Genomic DNA, 20,558 nt, shown 5'->3' on the forward strand with positions numbered 1-20,558 from the left:
TTCGTGTCCTTGTTATATGAGAAACCAAATTTTGGCAGCAATGGTGTCGTCCACAATCACGTTCAAGCCACGTTGTTTAGAGTTAGCATTTTCCGATTATCTTCACAATGGACACACTAGCATGCTACAAGAATTTGTCGCGAACAAGGTAGATCTACCTAACTTAATGTTTTAATGAGCTCATATGACACTAGAAGCTAAATTTCAGTTTACCTCCATGGCGCGGTGGGGAGTTCAGGAACAACGACAGTCGATACCTTATATCTCGGATTTCCGGCCATCCTGCTTTCGTACCGCAACTTACCCGTACGAAAAACTGTTCTCCATTACTTCTCTGTAGAAAGACAATTCCCCTTGTACGTCCATGTGTCACACGAACGCAAATATCACCAAATTTCTAACTCTCAACGTTATTTTCCATCCACCTTCTCAAAAATCTTTTTGCGGGAACCACATTATTTTTTATCCTTTTTTGTACATCACTTTAGTCAACTGCCTAACTGGCAAACGACTGTATGCATTTGACACAAATTTTTACATTAATAGGTGTGTTAAGGATCCTGATGCATAACCCGAACATTAGTATCCTTTGATAATAATTTTTCATAAAATCATAAAAGTATAATATGCTGTATAATCTTTACATCATATTTTGTGTGCAAATTGCAGAACCCGGTCAAAACAGCTTTTGCCCAAAACATGCCATTGCACACACCTACACAGAATTTACCGATTATATTTTGAAAAACTCAATATTTGTTAAATTTAGGACCGAAACAAGTAACAATGAAGTTTAATTAACAGTGAAATTAATTTTGATATGTAAACAACAGCCAATATTTGACACAACTTCATAATTCTCGGCTTTACATGTAGAAAATCCAATGCCATCTAGTGGCTTTTTCACGTATTAACAAAAGCAGAGATGACTGCGATTAGCATTTACGCTCCACCTATTGTGAATTCTCTCAGCATACTTGCTTATATTCGTTGGATGTGAAATTTTTTTATCTTATGCTTACTGCATATGTGTAAATACACTAATATGGACAAACCTTATGACAATATCTGTCATAACATATTAAAGATATTATAGTGGCTCATCTCTGTGGTGACTGGCAGAACTTCTTGCAGTCCGTAAATCATAGCGAAGATGGTTTGCTACCTGATTTCAATATCTGCCTACAATCTGTGCTTCTTTACGTGTTGTCGGCTTGGTGGACAATCTTGTCATCGTAGTTCCTATTCGACTACTGGCATGGGCATGGGTGTTATTTGCCGTATATCAAAGATCCTCATCTTTGCAATTAATAAAAAGTGGAAGAAAATTGACGTAAAATTATTAAATATGAATGCTACTTGTGTTAAAAATGTTGGCAGTAGAGAAAACAAAACAAGTAGATGAAAAGCATGATCCTCGGATTATAAACGATGATCGTTAATTGCACAGAAGATGGTGTAAGAAGCTATACTAAATATAAATACCACACGAAAATATCAATGGATGGTTATTTCCAATAATTTCTCATGTGGCCAATAGTCCTACATGGCATGATGATGTTAAAAACAAACCACACACAGAAAAAAATGCACCAGAAAGGCATTAAAGTGTTTTTTATTGGCCCTTGCCAAGAAGCAGGTTTAGAATTTGATGTATTTTTGAATATCATATGTAAAGATAACGGAAAACTATATCATATGATGAAAGTGTGAGTATCTTTCTGTCTGTTGAACTGTACTTTAATCCATCAATTGATGTGTTTTTTGATGCACCTTCCTGCATCTTTCTCGATGATGCACTTAGACATTTGGTCTGAGCTCATGCTTTATGCATTTTTGTTTCATCTGCTGCATTTACTTTTCTATGTTCAGATGCACATGATGTACCAACTTTCATTAACCCTTAAATGCACAGCGTTACCATATGGTAACACTCAACATTCGGACACTTTCGCACTAGAGGCTTGTCTACATTGAGTGTCTAGGTGGATCTAGAGCCAAGAGTTGCTCTAGAACATCATTTGTCAACCTATGGGGCACGACCCACTGCTGGGTCCTGAGAGGGTAGTTTGGAGGGTCATGAAATTGGGTTCGAAAATGTATTTTTATGTCTTAAAAACCTATAACATTTAAATTACTAAGATATGTTGTTTTAACAATTTTAATTGAACCCACGTTGCACGTAGTCTAAACTCTACATTTCTACATTTCTGTTATTCATGCTCTACCATTACTTTTTACCGGCATCTCTCAATTTCAGGATGTGAGTTTAGTTAGACTAGAGTAAATTAGTCTTTTAAGTTACATATTTACTTTTCTAGAATGAAGTATGTGTAATTTGTTGAAGCAAGCGTAAAATATGGCATTTTAAAGTACTCGATGTTAGCAAAAGAATGATCATAAACTGCATGCATGCCCCTAAAAGTAATTCTGCCGGCACCCATGCTTATGGGTCCCATGAAGATAACATCCTTCAAGGTGAGTCCCAGACTGAAAAACGTTGAGAACCACTGCTCTAGAATGCATTAAGCTTGCGTTTCAGACTATTAGTTTTGGTCCAGGTAACAGCATTGTTGTGAGAGAATGTATTTGTTTTGACCTTCACTTTTTTTTTATTGAAAATGTCATACGCTGGAAAGTAAATATGGTGTTTTTATCTGATTGTCTTTCATTATGGTGTTCTGAATGTTTTCAGCATTTAGTAAAAACATGTAATGTAAAAGTTATGATGTTTTCTGTTCAATCACACATTGCACATATCCTCAGCGAAGCTCACAGAAAAATAGGATTCATAATGAGAATGGGCAGCCAATTCAGAAAGAGGGAAACTTTCTTGTTGCTGTACTATGCGTTCGTTAGATCGAAACTTGTATATGCCTTGGTTGTTTGGGACCCTCTAGTCAAGAAAGAAATAGACAAAATAGAGAAACTTAAAAATACATTTCTGAGGTATCTGTTATTTAAACTCAATTGTGAATATCGGAAGTTCACCTTGGGTAACATGTTGCATGAAATGTTGAATGTTTCGTTGCTCGAGAAAAGAAGACAAGTGCATCAATTGACTTTCTTATCCAAAGTTGTCAATGGAAAAATATATTCTCCAGCTCTACCCTCACAACTAAACTTTTATGTTCCAAACGCTGTGTTAAGACCCAGAAAAAACCTCTTTAAAATCTTACATGGAAGAACCAGCATGGCAGAAATTGAACCCCTGAGGAGGATGTGAAAGTTGTTCAACTCAGTCTCCAGTAATAATCCTAGTATCGATCTTTCCAGATTTAAAAGTCATTATATTCTCTGAACACTGTATATATCCAGGACACAAATGAAGATTGTTATGTTCATAATCTCACACTAAATTAGACATTATCTCCTTTTTTTTTACCTAATTGTTATAAAATACTGTTTCAATTTCACTGTCATATGTTTATCTCTGTCTCTTATATGTGCAATTTATTGCTCAATATCTCTATTGCACTACTACTACTATTTACATGTATATAAGCAGATTGGCACTGTATAACTTAGATTCAAATATAACTTTAAACTCTATTATTTCAAACAATATATGAAATCAGTCATGTTTATAAGTATGTTGTAAATTGAAATGTCATATTTCTCACTTGATTTAATATTGTTGATGTAGTACTTCCTTGTTTGCATAATGCTCTGTGAACGCTGTAATTGGACATGTGTCTGTGTGTTCGAAATACATAAAGAATTTGCATCACTTCTTCGATTGTAACTCATGGTGGTGGCGTTACCATGTGGCAATGCTATGCAGATACAGTAGCTACAGACTTTCAACAATTATTTCATTTCTTCAGTTATTATTGCATGTAAAGAAAGATATTTAAGTTGTAAAGCCTTTTGTCATCTTTTGCATGGTTTATTTCTTTCTATTGCTTATAATTTATATTTTATTTTAATATTATTATTAATATTAATAATAATAATAAAGTACCATTTCATGGAACATTGTTCAGTAGCTCAGCTCAGCTCATCTTTGTTTAGTCTGTGATCCCGTATTATGGAAAACATTCTTGCAAGCAATTTATTAGAGGTAAACCTACAACATTTGGTTACAAAGGCTGCCTGGGTCTTGAAAACCTTCCGTGGATACCTCATTCGTTTTCATATTATCAAGGCAAGAGTACAACAAGATTCCATTGACATTGAAAAGAAATTTAGAAAGGATTCAGCCCCTCTTGTCCATATGCTACAAGAATTTCAGAGGCAAAAATTCTTCCAGCTGGAATTTAGATGGTAAATTGCACCTAAGGGAGCTTTGAGACTAATTACAACACAAAGACAAGTTTTGATGAATGTGCAGTCTGCTGGTGATCCACCAGTAGTGTTCCTATTGGACATGCCAAATATGTTGTTGGACTTCACATTTCATGTTTCATACGTTTCTATGGCAAGTGAATATTCAAGAGTGATAATGTGTGAATATAGAGTAATAATTATGTCCTAAATAGTTACCTGAGCACGTTTAGCTCAGATAATGTGAAATTAATGTACAGTGGATCTATGAAGTTTGTATTTTTAAAACATCATAACATTTTGAAAGTAATTTTAAGGTTTTAAAAAAATTTCCAAGTTTTCAAAAATTAATCAATTTTTAGGGGTGAACGCATAGCGTTACCATATGATAATGGGGCATAATTCTAAAAGGAAGAACGAACATTTTGTAAAAATGATTCAATATCACTTATTAGTACATAACACATGATATTAGACTAAAAATAAGGAAGAAATTGACATAAAATAATTCATCTTTTAAGGGTTAAGGTAGGGTAAAATTTTAAATAGCAGGGCGATTGACAATTGGCATCTTCATCTGGATTTGTATCACCTATTAATTTTCACAATTGTAATCTCATGAACGAGGTGTTCTAGATGTGTTTTTATGGAGTGGGAATAAATGATGAACTGTAAGATACACACCCATGTATATTTTTCATTAAGTTGAGTGGTGTAAACTGTGCTTTTTTTGGGATTTTAAGCTTACATTTGGCACATATAGTCTAATCGAGACTGGATCTACAATTTTGATTTGGAATCGAACCAGTATGTGCCTCCATCAAACACACATATGCTCGGTATGAAATTATCTGAACTAATATTCATCTCGCTTGCTCGCAGCCAGTCATGATTGATTACTTTACTCACCACAAATAATAAAATCACCATTCTGTTGTACTTACCTTCCCATGGAAAGCTACCATTACCTAGTCCAGGCATGGAGGGTGGTATAAAGCCTGGAACTATACAATATTTTGCAACTTTTTATACATGTAGTTATGTATATGTGTACATGTGTAATTATTTGTAGGCAATGAATGTCTATGGACTCAAATTATAAAGTAATTGATTGCCTCATAAATATGCTAATATAGTAAGTATAGCTTTATTAATAATAGCACTCCAAACAATGAAGGAATGTTGAGTACAGTGCTGGAGGCTTTGCTTTAATTTTTATATCAGAGTATCTTTTCAGTAAGTAATACTCGTCAATTATAACCAGAATGAATTGATATTGCAAAAGCAGTTAAATTAAGAATGTTTATATGTATATACCTTGGACATTTTTGACTAACCAATGAAGATTTTTTTCATATTTAAACCATTAGCTGCCAATGTTCCCATAATGGGAACATGTTTTTAATTTTTTTCTCAGCCTCACATTGAAATATGTAAAAACGTTTAATTATTTATCAAATATACATGAAGTGAATAACATATCAATATTTTTTTAACTTCTTAAACTCCTATTGTTATAAAATTATATATTTTCAATTCTGGAAAAAATATTGTTTTTTGTATTGATTTTAAAATTTTTATTTCTACCAAGTTGTTTTATTGTTGTTTTTTTGTAATTAGGTAATATTTAGTAATATATCCATACTTGAATTATATAATGATTTCTTTTTAAAAAATTATATATTCAAAGAGAGAGGGTACTACGGTGGGAGTATTGCCATAATATCCTCACACCGGAAGTTTTGCATTATGCTGCTGTAATGGGAGCATTGGCTTGAAATGCGAGTTTACTTGAGCCGCTAATCTTTGGCCCTAGCAATCACACTCTCATGTTAGATGGCTTTGTTGCTTTTGTTGTTGTCAGTTCTCAATTTTATGTGTGTGTGTGTGTGTGTGTGTGTGTTGTGTTTGGATGTGTTTTTGATTCCAACAATCTCTTCTAAATTTCTGAGTATGACAAAATTTTGCAACATCTTCTAGATGAAACCTCGAGATATGACAAGAAAAAACAAGAACAGCAAAAAATCTTTCATATTGATGTTCGTGATCTGAAGAAGTTTTGGGGAATTATTATTTTCAATGGATTCCATTCATTACCAGAAGAATACTGGATCAAAGCTAATGACTGTAGTATCCCATTAGTGCACAATAGTATGTCAAGAGGTAGATTCCATGATAAAAAGTCAATCAAAAAATTTCAAGTCATCGGGTACAATCAGAGAAAATCCTTTGGGTGATTGTCACTTACTGGAAACAAATGAGATGAAGAAAAGAGAAAGAGTCACCTTTCACATGTCTTCTCCTGGAGATATTTGTGTCATAAAGTGGTATGATAATCATGTAGAGTGTATTGTATCAAATTCTGGGTCTGTAGCGGGGTTTGCTAAATGCTACAGCAAGCCTCAGAACAAGGTAATTGATGTTCAGCAACCTCTTATAGTGGAGTTCATCAAGTGTGACATGATGTTACATAGGAATTGCTCTGAGAATTTCCATGCTCATAAATAGTCAAAAATTCACTAAAGTGTAATTAAGATACCTGTGTTATAAGCTTTACATATAGTATGTTTCTGTTTTTTGTATGATATCAAATATTTGTAGTTATTATTCCATATACTTTACAAACCTTCAGAACTGGAATAACCTACTGCCACCAGTATATTACACCAATGCTCCTATAATGGGAACTAGCAATAATTTTGATGCTGTAATAAGCATTTTAATGTTCGTAACAAATATTCCCTTTTGAGTCCAAATTGAGTAAAATTAATCAGTTTCGGAAAAAAAAAATCAGTATCCTTCAAGTAGTGGCACGGAATGGGTTAAAGGAGAATAATTTAATATATTTTTTATAAAAGTTATGAATACGTTATCTTTTAATTTATGCATTTAACATTTACAGTGCTGTCGTGTGCAGAAAGAAGGTTTTTTAAAACCTACCTCCATTCAAAATTCCATTAACTTCTGTTTTTACAATGTGCAAAGAAAGAAATGTTTTTTTAAAATTTTTGTCGCAAGTATATAGATTAAAATATATTACAATTATATTATTTAATTTTTATATAGTAAAGACAAATAAATAAATAAATAAATAAACAAATAAAGAATACACCCCGAAGTTGTAAGATTCTACCTGGTTATATATTTTTTTATTTCTGAATTGTTTACTTATTTCCAGAATGGAATGCTGAAAGTTTCCTTTTGTTTAAAATCTCCATTTGTATGCTTTAATTGAAAGAACAAAATTATTTGTTATTTATTGTTGCATTATGATTGGTTATTCCTCCTTGCTCGATAATTAAATTTAGCACAAATGCATACCAGTATTAACAACTTGCATTTTAAAAGAATGTTATCTTCCATATTGGTGCTAAAGTTTCCACTATGTACATGGGTTATGCATAATTTTAACATAACTTCCATCAGTTTTGAAAATTTATATGCCATTCTTGTTGCTCAGATCTATGTACATATTGATGTAGATATTCCTCATCATTTCTCTTTATTATACATAACTGAAGAAAGATACTACACATTTTTTCATGTATTAATTGTCAATGTAAATTGAAAACAGGGAAATACCGTCAAATCTAAAAACAAATTATTGTCATTTATGTTCTAATATGCAATGAAAATATTGATCGCTCATTATGTAAACATATTTCTGCATACAGTTACTGTGAACGAAAGAAACAAATAACAATTAAATTAACTTACTTGAAAGTGCATTATTAACTAGAAATAAAGGTATTAATATTTAATAAGTTGCATCCTTCGTAACCATATAATATAAAATTAAGTAGGCATTTATTTGATAGTAGAGTTAGGAAATGAAAGAGAATACATAATAACATCACTTTCATGTTTGCTATTTTATTAATAAACTTATTGCAAGGTAGTATTATCTGGAATGGAGGTTAGTGAAGCAAAATTCATTTAGGTCAAATTAATATTTTTGCCAAAAATATTTTTATTTTGAAGCCATCAGGAACGTATTTTTAAAAAATAATTTAAATTTTATCTAATTTTCATCTTCATTACAAAACAATGGATGATATTTAGTGAACAACTTCTCCCTCATAAGTCAAAATCACGTTTTGCCGCCATATTTTTAGCAAACAGATCATATCCTACTTGAAAAACATGCCAGTGAAATATTGGTCATTGCCAAAGTGTGATCATGTGAGGAATGCATGTGTATAAAATATCACAAATTTCTTCCTGTAAGAAGTCTTCTCATACGCTTTCCTTAACACATCAAGCTGAATATTATCCATTGATTTTGATGTATGGTTTCAGAACTAGAAGATTATGTTAGACATTAAGAATATTAATAATCAATTACCTGCATTTGAAATTGCATTTGAAGCTGGTGAAAAGCAAATTTGTGTTTTTCAGTTCTTAATATTCTGAGTTAAAATTACACATAAATATTATAACTGCCATGCACAATATTAATGCAATTAACCATTAAAGTTACATTGCTTTTATCTGATTGAGTTTTACGTTTTTTACAATCGCAAATTTTGTGCTGTAAGAAGTCTACTCATACGCTTTTCTTCACATGTGCAAATCTGTTAGACCGACTTCATGCTGTTCCTTCCCAAACTGCACTCCAAAATGACATCTAACTGAATATCATCCATTGATTTTGATCTATGCTTTCAGAACTAGAAGATTATGTTAGACATTAAGAATATTAAAAATCAATCACCTGCATTTGAAATTGCATTTGAAGCTGGTGAAAAGCAAATTTGTATTTTTCAGTTCTTAATATTTTGAGTTAAAATTACACATAAATATCATAACTGCCATGCACAATATTAATGCAATCAACCATTAAAGTTACATTGCTTTTACGAGGGCTATTTTTTTTTCAACCTGCAATGGTTCCGCCAGGAGGCTCATGAAACACTAGGAAGTGGGGCTTCACACAGCATGACTGGCGTCATCCCTGCTACCACCATCACCACTGCCAAGGTCAACGCTTCAGTTGAAGCTGAGCAACGGGCATGTAGAGATGTCTAACAATCGACTCTACCGCCAAGTGCGAGGTGCGTAGTGTGCTACGATTTCTACAGGCAGAGGGGCACAATGCAGCGAAAATTCATGGTCGAATGAGCTGTCTGCCGAAGAGGCATGCCGTCTTCGGGCATTATCTTGCTCCATGAGAATGCCCGACCGCATGTTGGTGCATCAACCCAAGACCTTCTTCAACAAATACACTGGGACATGTTTGATCACCCTCCCTACAACCGAGACCTGGCACTGAATGACTTCTCACCTTTTCCCAGCGATGATGAAGTGTTTGGAAGGACATTGCTTCCACACAGATGCGGAGCTTCAGAAGGCCTGGATCAACAGACAGGTGGCACATTTCTTTGCAGAATGTATTGGAAAGCTGGTGCATCGATATGATAAATGTCTGAATCTTCTTGGTGATTACGCTGAAAAGTCGATTATACTTCTACGTAACTTTTGTCAATAAACTTATTTCGCTATTCACTGTGGTTATGATTTCATGCCCTATTGGAGGTTGGAAAAAAAAATAGCCCTTGTATCTGATGAGTCTTACATTTTTTACAGTATCCAGACATGAAGTTGTTGCTTTGATAATTGAAATTAATAATTCTATGTGTTGCATATTTCAAGCATATTTATTATGACAACAGCTTCCATGTTTTTTATAACATTCCAATTAAAATTGATATATTAGGTTAAAAGTGCTACAGTTTCCCAATAGTTTCACGTATATAGTATAATATTACTAAATCAAAAATATCTGATAGAAATAAATTAGTCCGGATTTATCAAGTAGAAACAGGAGAATTCAATATTAAATTTCTTACCACCATCTCCCGAAACTAAAGGAAAGTGATTATATTAAATTATTAGACTATGTTTCCTTTAAATTGCTGATTTCTTAAGTAATAGAAATATACTTGCAGAATGCTAATTTTAGAAATATTTCAAGATTAATAACAGTGAAATCCAGAACACAATATATATTGATGTGTTCACCGGGTTCTTCAAAACATTGATAGGGATCGGAGGGTTAACTCTTGCCCAGCTCAGAGGAATGACTCATGTGTTCTGGATAAAACACACTTATTGTCCCCGATGGCCAGGTGTGGAGAGAATAAGTGGACCAACTCACTCTTGTTCAGGCAGTCCGGATGGCTCATGAGGAACTTGCTGGCAGACAGTTTCGTCTATGGATGCCTCAGTCCGGGTCAGCGGTTGACGAGGGGCCGGCAATTTCTCGTTCAGATAATTTCAGCAAGCTATGAAGTGCAGTCGATCGGTATTGGCAGTCTCGCAGTAGGATGGGCTAACGTCGCGTACGAGTTGGTGAGAGCGGTTGTCTCGGATAGTTCTACGGTTCATGTCGTTGTGCCTCCCGCTGGTGCAGTTGTAGCGTCATTGACTTGTAATCAAGGGGTCGCAGATTCGATACCCGCTAAAGGCACATTGTGGTTCAGATCCCACTTTAAACTGAAGGTTCAGTCCCAGTTACCTTTTCTGTGCATAAAGTGGAATTAAAATGCCAATTAAATCAATTGTGCCGGCATCATGGCAATGATGACGGCATGCAAACGTCGACAGCAGGAGATGGATGGTGGCAGGTCGAATAACCATGGTTGGAACAGTGCCCTGATGGCATGATGTGGCCTTGGCAAGAAGCTGCAGGAGTTACTGTCCTCGGGTTCCTCTCCGTTGCTCGCTCTGCCGACTGTTCTTGTCACTTCATCTGATCTGACCATTATCTCAACATCTTGCTGCATTTGGGAATTCTGACTGTCTCTTCCAAATTTTGTTCGTCTTTTTATTTGGTTATTTTGCTGTGACATATTGCTGACCAGTCTTTTTGGGATCAAGACTGTTTACTTATTTGGATTAGTGGCTACACCCGGCAGTGATTATTGTATGCCCGGCATTTGACGGCACATAAGTAGTATTTTGTTTGTCAGTGCCTGACTGAGTTTTGGTTGATGACTTGAGAGGACATGATTTTTGTGATCTCTCCCTTGTACTCTCCACAATATACATAATATTTTTAAGTGCAATATCTTGTCAATGGCTAATTCATTTATCAATTACCAACAAAATATTACTCTACCATAAGTTTTGTATGGTAATACACCACTATACGTGGCAAACTTTTTAGTTCTTATGGTTCTTTTAAACTAGACAGCAACTACAGTATTTACAGTATTTCTTATCTTCTGAAAGTGCATATAATGAGTTCATAGTAAACCGAATATATAACTTTGAATGAATGGAAATTGCAATCTTTACTATCTTTGATAAATATAATTGGAATTTCTATTTAAGGCCTGAGTTGTGCTATTTAGCATTGGAGAATACATATTAGTGACATTTTAAGAAACTATTCAAATATGCATGTTTAAAAATGCAGTAAAACCTTTTTTAATTGAACCACAGAATTGTATTTTTCATTGCACTTTTTATCTTGGATGCTTCCTACGCTTCGGTTATGGTTAATGAAATCATAAACAAAATTCTCTCCTACTCATGAATTTACAAAATATTATAACTCTTTCAGTACCATACCTGCATTGGAATTTGCATTTGCATCTGTCAAAAAATAAATTTTTTGTCATTCACCTTTCTATTTAGTAGTTTAGGCATGTATAGTATTAATATGAGGAGAAAAGAAAATTCTCAATTTAATTTATTTTACAAAAAATATTGTCGTGTCAAGTATATAAGCAAATAATTAAGAACCCATTATAGGAATATAAGATATACTTTTGTTATTTTATGAATAAATAAGACAAATTGAAATAAATATTCTTAATAGAATTGAATGCAAATCAAGTACTCACCTCCACCATTAGCTGACACTAAAACATAATAGAGTTTCTACTTAAAATTTTTGGGAATATTAAATAGTTTTTTTTTTTTTTTAAATTACAAATATAAAATAATGAACAAGAATATTTTGAATATTCAATTTCATCTGAACGCTGACATGTGCCTAGTAGGTAAAATTAGAATATTACAATTTCATTGAAGGCAAATTCAAATTAATTATCTGACTAGGTGTCGGTGTCTGTGGTGCATTAGTCAGCAGCACACGAGATGAGGCGTCATATATTCGAATTTTGTGTAAGCTATTGATGGTATAAATGTGTCAATCCCATTACCCTTTTATGAGATGATAATTGATTATTTTCATCACAATTCGTAATAATGGAAATAAAAATCTTCAGAATTGAGTTTTACACATGACTTTTCAAACATGCTAATCTTTTATAAATGGCAACAGTTCATGTTTTAATATTCTAGACATTCAAGTTCTGGAAAAATTAGGAACAGGTACAGTTAAAGCTTTGAGTTTAATTTTTAATTCAACAAATACTTATTCAAAATATAAAATATGCATTGGAATAATGTGTCTTTATGTATGACAAACTTTTGTCTATTTAGTATAACAAAAGAAAGGATAAATAATATTTATTCATGAAATATTGGCAAGAAATATTTTCCTGTGCACTAAATGTTATGAAATATGATTGAAAGTTGTATAAATACATGAAATATATGTATATAAACACATACCTGCATTTGAATTTGCATTTGCACCTATTTTAATGAGAAAATGTTTAATTATACTTCAGAATTTAGATACGAAAGTAAGGACTATTAATTGCATATCTTTTCAATGTGTAACGGTATGTACAAAGCACGTAATATTTTACTTAAAAGATTCATTAAAATATTTAAAAATAGAATGTAGTTTGTCCTATCCATAAGTCTTCCCACTAGTGTGAAGTAAATTATAGATTTGAGTGATATTTGTACATTTATTATAGTTTGGAGAAGAAACAAATAAAAATCATTTAAAATGTAGACTAGATGTAGGTATTAGTTCATAAACTAAAAAACTAAACCCACAGCACTACAGCCCTTGAAGGGCCTTGGCTTACCTACCGACTGCTGGTCTCCCTCCCACACTGTTCCTCCGTCACCTATTATAGCGTGGAGGTCTTAGACCAGTATTGGGGTGACGGGTGATCAGCCCGATGAACCCCCAGCCGTTGTTGTAGGTCTTCTTGACCAGGTTACGCTCACTCACTCAGAGCTTCCCAATTTCATCACGATGGTGGGTTGCCATACGTAGGCCGAATAAATTCCGACCAGAGCCGGATTCGAACCTACGCCGTCCCGCAGCGAACGATCTCAAGACGAGTGAATGCCTTAACCCGCTCGACTACGGAGGAGGACAGGTATAAGTTCATAATATTCTTCAAAATATATGTATTTATTCAATTTTTATAATTTGTCTACAATTAACAATTATTTTGTATATTTCGTATTTGTTGCTTAATTATAATAATTATGATGCCAAGGATGGAAATGAAATACCAAACAAATTATATGAAAAGGAAGATTTTGAAGTCTTGCTTTCTGGTTCATAATCGTGATGCTCTATGCATTCTACAAGAAAAGTCAACAATGTAAAAAATGTGTTTAAATATTTTTAATATTCTGTTCATATGTAATAAAGTAGATATATATTTACCAGTACCTGATCCTGAACTAGATCCTCCTCCGGATCCTGAAGTTGAGCCTGACCCTCCACCAGAACCTGCTCCCGATCCTGAACCTCCACCAGCACCTGAACCGAATCCTCCACCAGAACCTGAACCGGATCCTCCACCGGAACCTTGTCCCCATCCTGAACCTAAACCTGTTCCTCCACCGGAACCTGAACTATCTCCTGTGCCCCATCCCGAACCTGATCCAGATCCTGAGCCCAATCCAGAACCTATTTGAAGGAAGTTTGTAAGGAAATTATTTTTCTAAGTATAATATGCTTCATACAGACAATTAATGTCAATCCAGTACATACTATTATTATAATAACAAGAACTAGTTTTAATTTATCAATGTACCATGTATATTTGTAATACATGGTTAGATTAAACTCTCTTTGAGGTATATAAGTTCAATATATGTGAATTGAATATGAATAGGACATACACATTTGTTGATGGCTCATTAACCAAGCGTGTTAAGTTGTCGAATTTTGATCCAGATATTGTATTATTTAGGTTCAAATCTTAGTGTGATTTCTTTGTGAGTATCCTTCCTCTAATTCCATGTAAGAACTGCGTCAGGTAAAATTTGCAGGAGGTTTTATGTATTAATACGCACGAGAATGGAGCTCAGAATCATCTGTGCCAGTCTTGCCTGAACCACCAAGCTCTTCGTATCACAGACAATGAGAGAATCGGCAGTATTGCCAACCCCTTAACATATTGTAGATTTGTGCGTGTTACTCACTATTAAAGGAAATAAATACATTAAATAGTATTGATTAATTTAACTACTTACGTGAGTGAATATGGAGTCTTATTAGGACAACGTTCCAGAGGTCAGACTGCCTCCTGCATCAGGTTTGTGGATGTTTCTAGGCACCGAGCATAGTGCCACGTAAAAGAAGTGTTGAATGAGGATTTGGTTAAGGGTTAAGGTTAAAAACACTTACAAAAGCTTTGCCATGTTCCAACTTAAAAAATCTCAGCATGTTAAAAACTCGGTATCAAAATCTATACATGCATATCAAGCGGAATGCATTTTTGCTTCTTTTTGTCTCCTGAACCATACAATTTTTAAAGGACTGTCTGTGCATAGATTATGTAATAAATGTGTCCCTACTTAATATAAATCACGAAATATCTTTAAAACATGAGGGCATGTGTGTGTGTGTCGAGCATGCGCAAAAGAAAAAAAAACAAAGGTAAAAGTAAAAGACAGGCCCCTCTTGAATTTAATGAGTTATTGTTTCTCGTTAGAAATGAATTTATGAAAATCTTGGTTGCTTCGTTTGCAATACATACATTACTATATGATACACACCCTTCAAGTTTATACTACCAAAAAAGCATGTTTTGTTATTGGTGATATATACAATGTACTAAATTGTCTGCTACTATTTCTCTGTTTGGTTTCAATTTATGAATCACTTCACTAAACCAAATGTTGGTCTGTCCATTTCTTGGTGATAATCACCCTTCCCTTTCTTTGTATGGAACAGTAAACATGTGTCTTCAACAAAGCCTTCATTGCCACCAGTGTATGAAACAATAAGCCTCCCCCTCCCCTGTCGTCTGTTGCTTCAGCTCTGGCGATGGTTTTGCATGCTCCCACTGTTAAATCAATGTACAACCCACGTTGAAGATTGCCTCGTCCAAATACAGCGATATCTTTTAATACCGTGGAGATTCTTTTGTCGTCAAACAACAAACAATCGTTTTCTACTCCTAAACTCAAACGCAAATCATTCAACATCTGAGACTGTTCGTGCTCACATTGACGGCAAATCACCTCATGCCCTGTTTTATTTTGGTCTTGGAGGAATATGTATTTAAAACAACTTGTTTAACATTGAAGAGCTTTTTCCTTTGGATGATGCTCAAAATAACACTCGGGCAAAGCCGGGCACTGAACGAGAGACCTCGATTCAGCCATTCACGCTGCTGTACAGCATGAATAGCAATGAATCACAATAAAAATTGGGTTAAAATAGTGGAATGTGCAACACTGATAGCACTGATTCCACGTGCTTTGCAATGTATTCAGTCTCACTTGACTCGCTCTTGAGCTTTTGTACTCCTCCAGCGCTACTGACTGGCCAGTTGGCGAATCTGCTGATTCAAGTTCATCTGCATAGTGATTGCAACCGATCAAGTCCATACCTGCTAATGGATGTATTATTTTGTCTGTATATTACACATTAAATAACTGTTTTGTTGCAAGTGTGCAGTTGTGTCGGAATGGAACCTGTCTCAGCAGAACTATATTCTGCATGCACGTTTGGATCTACATATGCGAAAACCTGCTGCAAACTTAACCTGACGCGAGGCTTAGTCATCATTCATCCTCATGCTTCTTGCACAAGTGGAGGCTGTTGTTGATACCTTCCCCACTACAAGTATTTTTTGATGGTATGTTGCTTTTGCCCATCCACTACTGATGCGCTAGCATCTGAAAGTAAATATTTTCCTTGCGAAAACTGAACTTCTTATACTGTAATTTACAATTCAGAGAAGGGGCTGCATTTTCCCTCCCTTTAGTTTTACACTATTTGATACTATAAGCCTTACCATGGGCTATAAACAATGAGTAACATCATTCTACGTGATCGAATGTTGATTCCAATTGACTGCTTGGAGCAGTTAGTATTAAAGCCACTAGAGCTACCAGACATAACCTTGTAAATTTGTTGGATAACCAGATGCACAATCTATACTCACTTCCATTGTTACAGTGGAGTAATTTTTGTAATACAATTTGATTGTAATTTGACATTTTAGTTAGATTCGTATCACCTATGATTTTCATGATTAACCACAAGTTATATGTAACAGTAATAGTGCTGCTCGAACTAGTCACTATGTAGCTGTTGGAACCATTATGCTTACCCATGACATCAGAATAACGTAGTACCTCAAATTCAACTCATAGACTTTGAATTAAATTAATTTACAATTATGGTTAATCAAGCACTTTTTTCACAGAAGATGTACTGCAACACACTTTTCATCTTTTTGAGATTCACTTTAAAATATCCCCTTCACATATCTGCACTAGATTTTTCCATATAAAAATCATACATTCACCTTCTAAAGTGTAATTATGTTGCAGCATTATAACCAGGCCCGTAGCCAGACGGGGGCCAGGGGGGGCTCAGCCCCCCCTGGAATTGCCATCAGCCCCCCTTTACATTAGGTAAACTATTTTGCATAATTTGTTTGTAGTGAAGAGTGAAGTTGTAGACAACTCACAACAAGAATAAATCTACAGAATATGAACAGTAACTATTACATGCACTCATTTTGTTTATGAGCAGAAGTAGCTGCAAGTATTTAGAATATTCTCTAGACTTCAAAAAATTCTTTCATAGGGGAGCTTCTTTATCTGTACCTTCACTGTCCCTGTTGCAACCTCCCGTTTAGACATAAATCTGTGACTTTGATGTCATCATGCAAGTTCCCTCCGCATCTGCGTCAAAGGTCAACAACAGCTCCCAAGTTTTGGGAAGGAAGAGGAGTTTAATTGCTTCGGCCGGGGGTGAAATATAATGTAGGCACTGTGATTAAATGTTGTGCGTTTTTTGTGTGTGATATACATATCTGTATCATCTAAAATAGTATGGGGTGTGTAATGGATAATTTCAGAAGACTTCAAGAGATGTTTTAACCATTCGTTTACCAAGCCCATTTTGCCAGGTAAGCTCCTATCTACCGGGCCAATTTTAAGCAAAATGAAGAGTTTCATTTAGATTACTGTAGATCGGAGGCTAAATGCCCTAGACAGACGAATGATATATCGTTATAAGCGGAATGAACCATACATTCGGACTACATACAATTTACGTACATTGAGTGTATATATGGATGCGGGGGAGGGGAGGAACTGGAAAATTTCAAAATCTCAGAAAAAAGCCCCTCCGCCCCTGGACAACAAAGTACAGGACATTGTCAAAATAAACATGGAAATGATCGCTGGCATGTCTGGAACAAGAAAATAATTGCACTATTATGATATGAACAACATAACACGACTTGTACCCCCAAAACGATATGTCTGTACCCCACTGAGCTATTCAGCAAAATGCGCAGTTACCTTGAAACGACTGTAGGTCCGAAGCTAATTGCCCTAGACGGACGAATCAAGTACCGTTATACGCGGAATAAACCATAAAATCGGACTATATAAAATTATGCACATTGAGTGTATATAGGCTACGGATGCGGGGAGAGGGGAGGAACCAGAAATTTCCAAAATTTCTGAATAAAAATGCCCCCTCCGCCCCTGGACAACAAAGTACAGAACATTGTCAAAATACACATGGAAATGATCGCATGCATATTTGGAACAAGAAAATAATTGTATTATTATCATACGAGTAATAGAACACAACTTGTACCCCCCAAAAGACATGTCTATGCGCCACTGACTCAGTTTCAAAGGAAGCCGCCATTTTCCCGGCATTTTCCTCCCATTTTTATGGGGGAAAGAGTCTTTACTCTGCAGTATATGTGTTAACAATAATATAAAAGAAGAAAGTCGCAATTCCAGCAAAAAATAGCGACATTATGACGTAAAAACTACAACCTCGTCGAGATATATATATAGATAGCTGGTAAACAAGGGGTATACCTAGAGGTATCTATTTATAGATAGCTGGTAAACAAAAGGTTAAAAGATGTAGAAAAATGTAGTATTTGTGTAGTATATGATATTTATGAATGAATGAGCGCCCCCCCCCCCACACATAATTTACCTTCATTTAATATTTTTTTTAAAAATGGACTTGGTTTACAAAGCCCCCCCTGATAACCCGTGAGCCCCCCCCCCCCCCTGGAGATCAATTCTAGCTACGGACCTGATTATAACATCACTAATAACACTTATCATCAACAATCAAGAATGAAGGATTTATAACTTATCACCTTAGCAAACTACAGAGAAACCAATATAAATCTTTAACATGACACATCCACCCATTTGAAAGCAAATACAGTACTGATATTCACAGCAGACAGAGAGGTGCCACGTTCCAATGACATGGGCCTGTTCTCAACAACCCTTAGTTAATTACAGTTAGCTTTATTCCAGTGTGTTTACCAAAGAGAGACCTGACGAAACCTCGACTTGTAAAGCTACCAAGTACAGTGAACGCTATGTGCTTATGTTGAGGGTATATGCACATCTGATTTAAGCGGCTAGTGGTATGGTTCCAGTAGCTACACGGGCACATGTTCGAATAATAAAATATGTATCAAATTATCTGAAGTACCTTCATGTATATTTGCACTCAGCATGAAATGATTTATTGCGTTGCTCACTTAAAATAATCTAATATTCACTCTGTGGTATTTACCTTCCCATGTTGTTTGGCTACCATTGCCTTGTCCAGGAAAGTTTGGAAATGAACCTGGAACTATATAATATATTTAACTTTGTGCTTATTGAAATTTTATTCATAATTTATTTGTAGGTATTAAATCCAATAATTATATCTGAACACAACGGCAAAGTAGTCGATTGCTTCATATACCCTGTCCCAGCTATATGTGGAGCAGGCAAACGAGAACAAGTCTCTGCTCAAGAAGTGCTCCACCAATGAACAGTGAAAGGAACGGGATTGCGTAGTGGGTGACTGGGCATTACCCACTTTCCCTGCTTTGTTCTGGCTTTGCGCACTCGATTTCCCTCCTCCTTCTCTGCCGAGATGCGTGGCCCTGCTCCAAAGTTAGCTGGGACAGGATATAAGTGTATTTTTGTCAATAAATCTTCAAGCAACGAAGAAAGTTTTCAGTAAGTAATACACTCTGTAATAACTTGAATTCATTGAATTATTACACAATCGATTAAATTATCACTGTTTCGACATACATGCATTTTCAACTTTGCGACAGACTAATAAAGATTTTTTAAACATACTAAGACCTAAATAATTTATGATTTTACTTCCAAATGATGTATAGTTTATCTTTTAACACACAGATTTCTATATTTACAATTTTGTGTTTTCTATAAAACATAATTTTAAAACGTTCCTCCATTTAATGTTTTATTAGCATCTGTTTTTGTGTGCAAGAAATATTTATATTTTTTCATAGTAAAGATTATAGAATAAAATGTATAATTATATTAATTGTATAAGATAATATGCTAGGCTGTGAAATATACTATTGCACATTATTCCTGGAATACGTGAGACTCTATGAGTAATATCTTCTTCTCTATATTGTATATACCTAGTCTTACCATAAATATTGTCACAACTTTTGAGAGTGGCTGTACCTCCGACCATAAAAGCGTGCACATGCTGGAGCTGTGATGTGAAACGTGAGTCATTGCTGGTTGAGCTGCAGAAGTGGAAAGTCGTGTGTTTGAAGTGTTCAAGATGGAATGGGGCGAGTACGAGAATCATGTGGCTGTTATAGCTCTGCATAAGTTAGGCAAATTTCCAGGGAAGATTTTCAAACTTCTGCAGAAGCTGAAAATTAATAAGAGATACGTTTAATGCACAATCCATTACTTCATTAAGACTGGGGCTGTGAAAGATCGCCTGAGGCAAGGCAGACCATGCAAAGTACTGACTCCAGAATTGGTAAAAGCAGTGGTGGCACGTGTGCGCAGAAATCCGGTAAAGAAGCAATCAGTGATGGTTCGAGAGCTAAATGCATCAAAACTGTCTGTGTCTCGCATGTTAAGCAGTGACCTGGGACTCCATGCTTACAAACGAC

The 20,558-nt window shown here is 35.0% G+C and overlaps 1 protein-coding gene across 1 annotated transcript in view; it reads right to left on the reverse strand.

The window, feature by feature from the left end:
- The window catches only part of LOC145991865 (uncharacterized), a 207,070-nt gene that overhangs the window by 169,043 nt on the left and 17,469 nt on the right, over window positions 1-20,558 (reverse strand). The window contains exons 11-20 of the mRNA XM_083127903.1: window positions 19,187-19,246; window positions 13,823-14,062; window positions 12,853-12,876; window positions 12,117-12,134; window positions 11,842-11,865; window positions 10,116-10,130; window positions 8,612-8,635; window positions 7,984-8,001; window positions 7,207-7,230; window positions 5,211-5,270 (exon numbers count right to left, since the gene is read on the reverse strand). Of these exons, the coding sequence (XP_082984029.1) occupies window positions 5,211-5,270; window positions 7,207-7,230; window positions 7,984-8,001; window positions 8,612-8,635; window positions 10,116-10,130; window positions 11,842-11,865; window positions 12,117-12,134; window positions 12,853-12,876; window positions 13,823-14,062; window positions 19,187-19,246 (507 nt within the window). The remainder of the gene's footprint in view (window positions 1-5,210; window positions 5,271-7,206; window positions 7,231-7,983; window positions 8,002-8,611; window positions 8,636-10,115; window positions 10,131-11,841; window positions 11,866-12,116; window positions 12,135-12,852; window positions 12,877-13,822; window positions 14,063-19,186; window positions 19,247-20,558) is intronic.

This window comes from Lepisma saccharinum, chromosome 8 (assembly GCF_977018435.1).
Source record: "Lepisma saccharinum chromosome 8, izLepSacc3.1, whole genome shotgun sequence".
Classification (NCBI taxonomy): domain Eukaryota; kingdom Metazoa; phylum Arthropoda; class Insecta; order Zygentoma; family Lepismatidae; genus Lepisma; species Lepisma saccharinum.